Raw genomic sequence first — 11,379 nt, 5'->3', positions numbered from 1 at the left:
CATAAAACTCATGTGTAAATTATTAAATTTTTGTTCTAAGTATTGCTCTTTTAAAATTACAAACGAATACTTTATTTTGATATTTATCGACCTAAACAAAAAGTACAACGTGACTTCCGGCGGGAAATACAAACAGACATCAAACGCTAACGCTGTTCAAACACAAATGACTGGGACGTGTTGCTGCTTCATGAAGTTTGTTTGATTCTACATTATACACACAATACCAAAATGCTTACTATGATCTATAGGCTTCATGGGGCATTTCAGTTTCTCATTAAAATGAGACTCAACCATGATACACGTAGATCTACAGCTAGGGACCTAATCTCAGCGAGATTCGTCGAGGCCGGATTCTATTCTCTTCCGAAGAGGCGTCAGTCCAAATATCTAGCCTCAACGAACCTCGCTGAGATTAAGGAACCTACATGCACAGCGGCATCTTATCCACTCTTCTTCTATCGCACATATAATATGTCATGATATTATGTGTGCTAATAGAGAACATAGCGGATTGTTCCTCTGTAAACTATGAATTGTTCCTCTGTAAACTATGACTGAATGATAGGATTTACCAATGATAGTTTATGACTGAATGATAGTTTATGAATGAATTATAGTTTATGACTGAATGATAGTTTATGAATGAATTATAGTTTATGACTGAATGACAGTTTTAATATGGCCGTTAACTACAGTATACACATGGGAATCATCATTAATGACATTCACAATTCAAAACTAGTTTACACGTGTGAAACAGATTATCTGATAAATACAGTTTTACAACCCAAAACTATAGTAAATGAATGTTAACTGATTGTAATTGATAGTTATATTTATCAGCAAAAACAGTTCTTATCATGTTTTTTACAGTTTAATAAACCTAGTTTTTAATTTCATAATTATAGTTTACACAATCTGACTAAAGTACAGACCTATATTATTATATAATATAATAATATAGGTCTGTACTTTAGTCAGATTGATAGTTTACAGTAATTTTGAGGGGTTTCAGGGATCGACATTAACGGTTGCCCGAGGCAAGTGAAAACCCAGTTCGGACAAGTGAACTCAATACACACTTGCCCGATGGGGCAAGTGATTATTTAAGTAGGAGATGTGATTATTATAATAATTGTTTTAAGCTTGATGAATATCAAATATTAGATCGTTAAGTCCAACTCCATATATTGCTATTTTCTTTACCAAATCATCAGATTATAGCGAAGGCCCATTCTAGTAGATCATACTGTATCACTAATTGACAGAGAGAGATAATTAGAGTTGCTGGTTGACAGGCCTATTAGAGTCTAAAATATTTCGGAAAACTAAGTTTTTCATTTGGACAAGTAAAACTTTGAGATTACTTGCCCAAAGGGCAAGTAAGGTGAAAAATTAATGTATATCCCTGGGTTTTCTAAGGTTGAAATAAGCCCATTTCCCACTTGAATGCTATAATTAGAAGTTGTGAAAGTTCTATATATGCCTTGTAAACTATAAGTTGCAATTGATAGACCTAGTTTATCACTAGTAAAACTACATTTCTCTCATGTTAAAAGGCATGCTGTAAAACTGTGATTACATATTTAGCAATTAGTCATGGAGAAGACAGCAATATATACAACACCCAGCCCAGAGATCAGTGGAGAGCCACCTAGTAAAAAACACCGACTTGTTTATAATGGGTCAACTCCCCAAAGAAATGGCCTAACTCCAGTCAGACAAAGGTTAGAACAGCAAAGAAAGAAACTGCTGGAGAAAGAGTCTCAGCAAGAAATCAGCCCTACACTGCAGAAACTGAGGGACACCCCAGGTGTGTAGTAAAAGTTACTAGATGTAGATCATTTACCTATTGTAGAGGTTTTGGCCCTTAGACATGTTAGGTTTGTTGTAAAAGTTACTAGATTTAGATGATATACCTATTAAGACACCTCTAGTTGTCATAGCCAATTTGAATCGGTCTGAATACAAACAGACAAACAAACTGAATATGAAACCTTTGATGCACTTATTGTGAAGTTTACGTTGAGCTTATATATATTGGTAGGTCGAGTGAATAATGACAGACATACCTTAATCAGCAAGCATCTGGACACAAGGCACAACATGGATCGCCTCAGTGTAGGGGGTGGGGTTTCACTTTGGCCAGAAATGGAGGATATGCGTCTTTCTCCTGCTGAAATTCTGAAGCTGGGAGCAATCTGTTTCCTGTTGTTTGTTCTGATTATCACATTTTTCACTAAATTACATGGTGAGTAAAACATTTTAGAGATTTTGAGTTTATCAAGTGCCATATATTTACAATTAAACATTATTTTGTAGCAGCAAGTTTTGATCCTTTCTCATACATCATCAGTGACTGGTATTAAGAGTCTCTGGACTCAAAAATATGCTTCTTAGCTTCTTATGCTACTGTAAAAAACAAAACCAATATACACATGTATGTGCATAAGATCCAAAAATAAAGTATTTTTATGCCCTACGACTAAAGTTGGAGGGCTTGTTGGTTTTGTTCCGTCTGTCTGAAACTTTCACTTGCTCATAACTTTTGAATGGTAAGTGATAAGGCTCAAATATTTCATATGTGCATTCCTGGCGACAAGATCTTTTATTTGGTGTCAACAATTTTTACTTTGAGACCTTGACCTTGGAGTTTGACGTACTTTTATGAAAAGTTAACGTAGGTAATATCTCCTGAACTATTTATGAATTTAAGGGCTTTCCTATTTTGTATATACATTTCTTATGATAAGACCTTTCATTTGATACTTTGACCTTGTAACCTTGACCATGGAGATTGACCTAAATTTCAAGTCATTAGCCTTGCTCATAATTTTTGAATGGCGAGTGACAGGACTCTCATATTTCCTATGTGTATTTTTGTAACAAAACCTTTCTTTTGGTACCAAAGTTTTTTACCTTGTTGCTACCAGAGGCATTGTGTTTCACAAACACATCTTGTTTGATATGTAATACACATATTCTTTGTCATACAGTGTTATGTACTATTCAAAGAGAAGACACCCTGAAAATATGTTTATTTTTAGGTAATGTTGTGCAAAATCTATTGCTGTTTCACCAAAGACTCGTAGACTTCAATAGCATGCACAACATAAATGTGGCAGCAACAAAGGAGAAATTCAGATCCTCTGTGATAGAGTGGCATCTTCACCATAAACTTCTACTGGTAAATGTACTCTGAAACCAGCCCTCAAGACCATAAACTGAGAATAGACTTAAGTCATATCCAGCAAACTTTTAATTTCATAAACAAATAAAATTTTCAGTATGTTTCTATTCAATTTTCTTTATATATAAACCAGCAGTTTTTAAACACTTCTAGATAAATCTTTAAGGTAAAAGTAATCCAAATTTTGACTTAAGTCTATTCTCAGTGTATGGTCTTGGGGCCATTACTTTAAATATGAAGTTAACCAATGAGCTTTCTAATGATTGAAACATTGTTTTATTCTGATACTTGTCATTGTTTGCCTGTACAAAACTCTTTTCCTGTGTTAGATCTAGTACATGTATTGCAAATAACTTCTTATTTGTAATTGTATGAAATCCATACAAAAATAAATTTCTTGAGAGTCATTTACTACACAAACACAGATATCTATATATACATTAAAACGAATTAAGTTTTGGGAAAATTGTCTTGCTTATAAATCTGATAATGCATGATGACAAAAATAAAGTTAATGAAGTATCAGCACCTTACTGTACATGGATGTCTACACACGAGTATTTCCATGCTTAAACTCTTACATCACCCTGTTCCACTGTACACATTAATCACCGAGTACATGTTTTAAATCTTCACTTTCTATCTGGATGATGTCTTTATAAATTCATTTATATTACTTTGATTCTCTTTAGGATGAAATCCACACCCGTTTTGATGTCAGGAAGTTTTCAGTGACGTATGTGATGTATATTGTGGTTTATGGAGGAGGGATGGGAACATTAGTGTACTTCCTCACGGATAATGTCTGGTCCAAAAGTAAACTGTCTCCACGGAGAATCAAACAATGGTAAACTGTCTTCTATTATTTCTCCTCCAGTTTTACAACAGAAAAACACTTTAAAAAGTAAAATTATGCATCATTTTGAACAAAAGTGAATCTAATTCTTTTAATGCTGAACCTAAAAATTACCATAATTTATTGAATTACTGGTCTCCCTCGCAAAACACTTTGAAAGATAAATTAGACCATGTGACAAGTTTCCAGTGGTATTTCTTTCCAGGACTAGCTTGCTAACTGTGATAGGCACCTGGACTGTGGCCTTGACTTACATGCTTGTGTGCGCTTACATGGTGGAAGTGGCCATAAAAAATAATGTAAACCGAATTACTGAAGTTTTGGTGAGGAACTATTGTATTATCACCATGAGAGTTGTGATATTCATTTTTGAATTTAAACAACTTGATCAAATAATGTATATATACTGTATACAGCTTTAGATTTGCTCCCAGTTATTTTTATGGCTTCGAATTCAGTTTAGAATTCACCTAGTTGATTCTATAGAAACATGGGAGAAGTTATCTTCACTGCAGTTTTAACTTCAAGATTTTGGTCTTCAGTGAAATTAGCAGAGATTATACAGCAAATATAAGGCTGTATATAATGCATATATATATATACCGGTATATTGAAAATTGAGTGTATATTATATCCATCCATATACATATCTAGATTGTTCAGCCAATATGTAATACCATTTTCTCATCCTAAATAGGGAGAAGCCATAGCAACTGACCTTGACCTTAGTGTTTTACAAGCTGTTGTGGAGTATTGGAGAACTCGTTGCTTAGCAACAGGAACCATAAGGGTGATGGGCTATTTGGAGGTCAAGGACTTGTTATTCTATTTACAGTACTATCTGGTCCCCGTAGCTACAGTACTGGGCACTCCCGTGATTAAACTTGTGGTTTCACTCTATCATATATACAGCTTCAATCACAAATAAAGTTTCAATAATCGACATACTGTGCATGTAATAGTGATGATTATACATGTACTGAAGCTGCATGACATACATCTTATGTAAGTGTGCAACTCAAAAGGTTTTAATTATGCAGATGCTTTTGTTGTGAGAAAGATAAAGTAAATATTACAAATTCTGTAAACGATTTTGTACAATAAAAGTTGTTTTTATATTTGAACTCTTACACTGACCATCAGTTCTGAAAATCAATAGAGGTCGCCAACTAGATGTAATTATGATTCTGCCTATGAAGTTTGGAGGAGGGTTAAGGGTTGATCCTTCAGTATTTAGGTTCAATTCAAGCTTGCATTTCTACTACCATTCTATACTACAACAATCCAATGAACATTAAAATAAATTGAACTTTACATGTAAAAATAACAGGAAAAGTATGTTGTCAAGAAAAGTGGGGGCTAGGTTGCCTGTATTGTTAATTATTGCTCATTATACACAGAAAAATATCAGGACTGGGTGACTTCAGTACTTTTTCTTTTTAAAGTTACCTCTAACATAAACAACACACAGTATTACTCTTCATGATATATGCAATATAACAAGTTATATTCTTCTGACTGGAACCTATATGTCTACAATTTATGCTCATCATTATATTGTAAATATTTGTCCCAAAATTGACCTGTGAATTATCCAGCATGCATTGACTTATCAAGTTTGATAATACACCAGATGGTGGCCTGAACTTTGAAAGAAGCAAATTGCTGTATAAAGAGAGAAAATGAAGAGGCATAATCTGTTGTCAGTCCTGTTTCTTTAATGAATAAATGTTTTCTTACTTACGAATTGTTCTCTTTATCTTTAAAACTTTTTGAAATAAAATCTCAGAGAGTTTAGTTCTTTATAAATTAGGATTAATTGGAAACAGCAGATGAATACAAAAGGGATTGGCAAGAAATCTTCATAGACATGATATGAGGATAGTCTCGTTTAACAAGTCAACTCCACATGATATTGAATGCAGGACTGTGATGCAATATGTTATGTATTTTTCAACTGACATACTTAATATTCAGTACTTGCTGTACAAGGTTCAAGAGAAGCCATCTAAACAATTGAGGTCAGAATGTTTAGGTTGAGGTCACAAAGAGATGATGAATGTGGGATTGTATGACAATTGTGCAATTCACAGACTTTGTATTTTCTTCCACGTAGGTAGAAGTGAAGCAAAAACACCTGTTATTGTAGAATTGGGGTCACAACATCCAAGGTCACGATAAAGCCCTGCATAGGTTTGTCAATTTTCTAGTTATAATTAGATTCTTTAATCCGCTCACTTCTTCACTACACAAGGAAGTGGCATGCCAATGAAGTTGGAGGACTTAATTCGATGGTTTGTCTACCATCAGACAGGTGTGAAAGAAAGCATGAAAATATTACAATTCGCCAACTGGTTCTGGATTTTTTTGTTTGTTTGTTGGCAGAGATGGGGTAATCGTAATCGTAATCGGCTGTAATCGATTACAGTTTTTCATGTAATCTGTAATCGTGTACTTTTTAGATTACATGTAATTGTAATCAATTACATTAATTTTACCCTGTAATCATGATTATTAATTTTTTAGATTACTTTTTTGATTACTTTCATTAATTTTAAACAGGCCATGTACCCCTCCCCCATATTTGTTTTTGGAACAGCCTATAGATTTCACCGTTGTTTTATCAAGTTTTAATGTTTGATTAAATTTCCTGATGGGGTAATCCAACCTTCATAACCACAAAACAAAAACAACAACAAAAATGGCTATCGGAAGATGAAGGTTTTATACACCTTTTATTTACATTAATGAAAAAGAAATAGAAACTTCATGGTTGTCTTTCTTGGAATTCAGTTTAGATACACTTGATCTCTACAGGTGAATTTCTACTAATTGACAGATACTAAACAAACAACTTGTGCACTGAAAACTGGGTGCTATTATCTAAGTTCCCTAGAGTGTGACATGTCACCTGGAATATTTATAATATGTGGGTTTTAATTGTGAGACAAATAACAGCTAGGTCTTGGTTTAGATTTTCAAAATTCTTAATTGAGTCAGAGTCAGTCCACAAGACCCCAGCTCATCTATGTAACTTGTTGTTTCAGATATTGTATCATTTTTGTTTGGTTATTCATTTGACGTAGGAAAAATATTCATTTAATGAATTTCCAAAGCTATGTCTAATAAAGGCACACTGTAATTCACTTTGTTAAAATTTTGAAAAGATGCAAAAATTAGTCCAAATGGATTGTACAAGTAGTTTCCCGTACAAGTAGTTTCACCACCACCAGCTAAGATAGCAAAGACAGACGAGTCAGAGGACTTCTTTGGTTTCATGACAACAACTGGTGAGCCTTCCTCCAGTAAATCAACTGACAGCAGCTCTGAGGTCAACAGATATCTATCCCAACCCTGTCTTGCCATGGAAAGTGACCCACTTCAATTTTGGAAGAGCCAACAGCAAAACTCCCCAATCCTCTCTGCTATGGCCTGCAAGTTCCTTACCATTCCGGCATCTTCTGTGCCTGTTGAACGCCTCTTCAGCATTGGTGGAAAGATCTTTAGACCAGAGCGTTGCCTCCTTGCTGATCAAACTTTTGAACGACTTATGAACATTAAGTGCAACTTGAAAGTTTCTCCTCAGTAAGACATTATGACAAAATGAACTCTTTATCATTTATGTTCAGAATTGTCAATCAGTATATATACATAGTGCATTGTAGATTAGTGATTTAAGATAAAGTTATGATGAAAAATATTTACAGTTGTTATGTTTTCAATTGTAGGACCCTTGCGGTAGTAAAGATAAAGATTTGCTCAGCAAAAGTATCTAAAAGTAATCTGTAATTGTAATTGATTACTTTTCAAAGTAATTGTAATTATAATCAATTACATTTCAAAATAGATGTAATTGTAATTGTAATCATAAATTTCAATGTAATCTGTAATTATAATCGATTACTTTGAATGTAATTGACCCCATGTCTGTTTGTTGGGTAATTGTACGCAAGTTTTTTTTAAGGTTAAGGGTGCATTCGATTGACAGGTCTTTTTGGGAGAATTCAAGTTGATTTACGGGGCTTGTTATGGAACAAGCCCCGCAAAATAGGTGGTGCAGACAGAATCAAAATGCCAGCAACAGTGTTTAAACGGATTGTAATAGGGCATTTACAATGATAGGCATTGTAATTGTCACAAACATATGCACCTGAGTAAAAAATAATAAATCATTTACTTAATTAATACTTGTTATAATACCTTTACTAGGAAGTAAAAGAGAGAAAACACCCCTCTTACTTTCTGAAGTAAATGGTGTATCAATTTTTAGCTCACCTGAACTGAAAGCTCAAGTGAGCTTTTCTGACCGCCTGTTGTCGGTCATCTGTCTGTCTTTCCGTCTGTAAACTTTTTACATTTTCAACTTCTCCAGAACCACTGGGCCAACTTCAACCAAACTTGGCCAAAAGCATCCTTGGGTGAAGGGTTTTCAAGTTTGTTCAAATGAAGGGCCATGTCCCTTTCAAAGGGGAGATAATTACAAAAATGCAAGAATAGGGTGGAGTCATTTAAAAATCTTCTTCTCAAGAACCACTGGGCCAGAAAAGCTGAAATTTACATGAAAGCTTCCTGACATAGTGCAGATTCAAGTTTGTTAAAACCATGGCCCTCGGGGGTTGGATGGGGCCACAATAGGGGATCAAAGTTTTACATACAAATATATATGAAAAATCTTCTCAAGAACCACTGAGCCAGAAAAGCTTGATATTTACATGAAAGCTTCCTAACATAGTGCAGATTCAAGTTTGTTCAAATCATGGCCCCCGGGGGTATGATGGGGCCACAATAGGGGATCGAAGTTTTACATACAAATATATAGGGAAAATCTTCTCAAAAACCACTGAGCCAGAAAAGCTGATATTTACATGAAAGCTTTCTGACATAGTGCAAATTTAAGTTTGTTCAAAGTATGGCCCCCCTGGGTAGGTTGGGGTCACAATCGGAAATAAAAGTTTTACATACAAATATATAGGGATAATCTTTATCTTCTCAAGAACCATTGGGCCAAAGAAGTTGACATTTACATGAAAGCTTTCTGACATAGTGCAGATTCAAGTTTGTAAAAATCATGGCCTCAAGGGGTAGGTTGGGGCCACAATAGGGACTAAAATTTAACATGCAAATATATATGGAAAGTCTTCAGATATGGGCCAAGGTGACTCAGGTGAGCGATGTGGCCCATGGGCCTCTTGTTATTCAAGCGCTTATGGTCCTAATGTGCTCTGCGGGGTAAGAAATGTTCTGGGTATAGTCAGTTTTTAAAATCGATGTAAGCTACTGACAAACAAGTTGATGGTACAGGGGTTTCAACAGTCTCGATTGAAGTCAGCATTTCGTAAATTCTATGGTCGTTATAACGATCTAGTTCGTCAATACAACCTATCATTGGGTCAAATGCTGTCTGACGTGTTTCATACCGATTGTTAAGCCGTTCTTGGCACATTGATTTTGACTGCGGATAACTCCGTTTACCTGATCAGGATATAGGGCGGGTGTGACCGGTCAACAGGGGATGCTTACCCCTCCTAGGCACCTGATCCCACCTCTGGTGTGTCCAGGGGTCCGTGTTTGCCCAACTATTTATTTGTATTGCTTATAGGAGTTATGAGATTGATCACTGTTCGTTATCTTCACCTTGCATGTTACCCCCTTTATTGTTTTGTATTTCCATCATTGTTTTTCGATACTTGATCAGTGATGTCACGTTTATTATCCCATTTCACTTGATTCGCAGGGCAGTCAGGATTGCGGTTCCAAAAACAGCCAAACTGAGTACGCCCCAAGTAAAAAGAATTCTCACTTTTCAGATTGTGTAAGGTTGGCATCGATGAACCATTCAGTGATTATATTTCGAAATTGGGCGTTCACTATCCGATTCGGAGAATAATACATAATTAATTAGGAAATTAGCTTGATTACTTTTTAATCCGATTGAGTTAAATTGCGTGATTTGCATAAAATATATAGGATCTCCCATAGTTTGTGGTTTATGCATATTATGATTCATTTCAATGAGCTGTGTGTTTAAGGCTTGGGGATAGAAAACACGCAACTTTTTATCACATGTTAACACCCCCCCTCCCCCCGGTTATTCATTTACGTTACTATATTGTTAAAATTTTGCTTTGCTCTCTAACAATTTGTATGCAAACTACGTAAAATTGACATCTGTTGCTTTCTCTCTAAAAGAATTATTGCTCTCTTCAAATGAATTAAAGATATCATTAATTCAATTGAAGAGAGCACTGATTGAATTAATGCGCGCATTAAATCAATTATTGCTCTCATCAAATGAATTAATGTGCGCATCAATTCAATTATTGCTCGCATCAATTGATTTAATGCGCGCATTATATCAATTATTGCTCTCTTCAATTGAATTGTAGCGCGCATCAATTCAATTGTTGATATCATTAATTCATTTGAAGAGATCATTAATTCAATTAAAGTGCGCATCAATTCAGCTGAAGAATTAATGCTATCATTAATTACAATTAATGCGCGCAATAATTCAGAATTGAAGATATCATTAATTATTTGAAGAGATCTATGATTAAATTGTTGCGCGCATCAAATGAGTTGATGATATCTTCAAATAATTGAAGATATCTTCAATTATTTGAGTTTATGTTAATTTGGCGCTCCATAGACGCCTTCTACAATATATACCAACACAAACCCTCACCATTGTCAAATGTAATGTAGCATCAGGTACTGATCTACATATCTCTCGAGACTTATTGAAATAGGTTTGGATTTTAATTTTTACGCATACAGACTATATGCACAAATGCTTGCAATATTTTTCTTTCTTAATTCATTGATGTCATCGTATATCTTTAATGATCAAATAATTCCGTACTGGTTACTTTATAAGATATTGAGTAGAGAGAGAGAGAGAGATCTATGTACTAGTCCTATACATGCAAGCTAATAGGAAAGTTTTTAAAAAAAATCAATTTAAGATGCATACACTTAAAGCATCTGTCTGAAACTAGATAGTGGTTTGTTAAAATAATATTTTCGTTTAAACATATGTTAAATTGAATTTATCAATACAAAAAATGAAACAAGTCAAACATGTAATCATTTAATGATATTACCAAAAAAGGCGATTGGCGATCACGGCCTTCTTATCATGTGACCAATATTTATATACTATCTCGTTTTACGAGATTGTAATTGTAATTAAAATATATAGCGCCCTATCAACATTAGTTCTCTAAAGCGCTTTACAAATGTGAGAGGAAAAGATAATATAAAATCGATGTGCACATACATGTGAATAAAATATTCATAGTGTCAGAATTAAAATGCATAATTATTATTA

General features: G+C 34.5%; 1 protein-coding gene across 1 annotated transcript; it reads left to right on the top strand.

Moving 5' to 3' along the window:
• Window positions 1-93: 93 nt before the first annotated feature.
• LOC125650661 (uncharacterized) lies at window positions 94-5,792 on the top strand. The gene is made up of 7 exons (XM_048879121.2): window positions 94-195; window positions 1,594-1,816; window positions 2,051-2,254; window positions 3,051-3,190; window positions 3,886-4,040; window positions 4,255-4,372; window positions 4,747-5,792. Exons 2-7 carry the CDS (start codon window positions 1,603-1,605, stop codon window positions 4,975-4,977), a joined length of 1,062 nt encoding a protein of 353 aa, XP_048735078.2. The 5' UTR covers window positions 94-195; window positions 1,594-1,602; the 3' UTR covers window positions 4,978-5,792.
• Window positions 5,793-11,379: the final 5,587 nt, after the last annotated feature.

Source organism: Ostrea edulis, chromosome 5 (assembly GCF_947568905.1).
Source record: "Ostrea edulis chromosome 5, xbOstEdul1.1, whole genome shotgun sequence".
Taxonomy (NCBI): domain Eukaryota; kingdom Metazoa; phylum Mollusca; class Bivalvia; order Ostreida; family Ostreidae; genus Ostrea; species Ostrea edulis.
The sequence above is the reverse complement of the archived record's forward strand: the minus strand, read 5'-3'. Positions and strand labels throughout refer to the sequence as shown.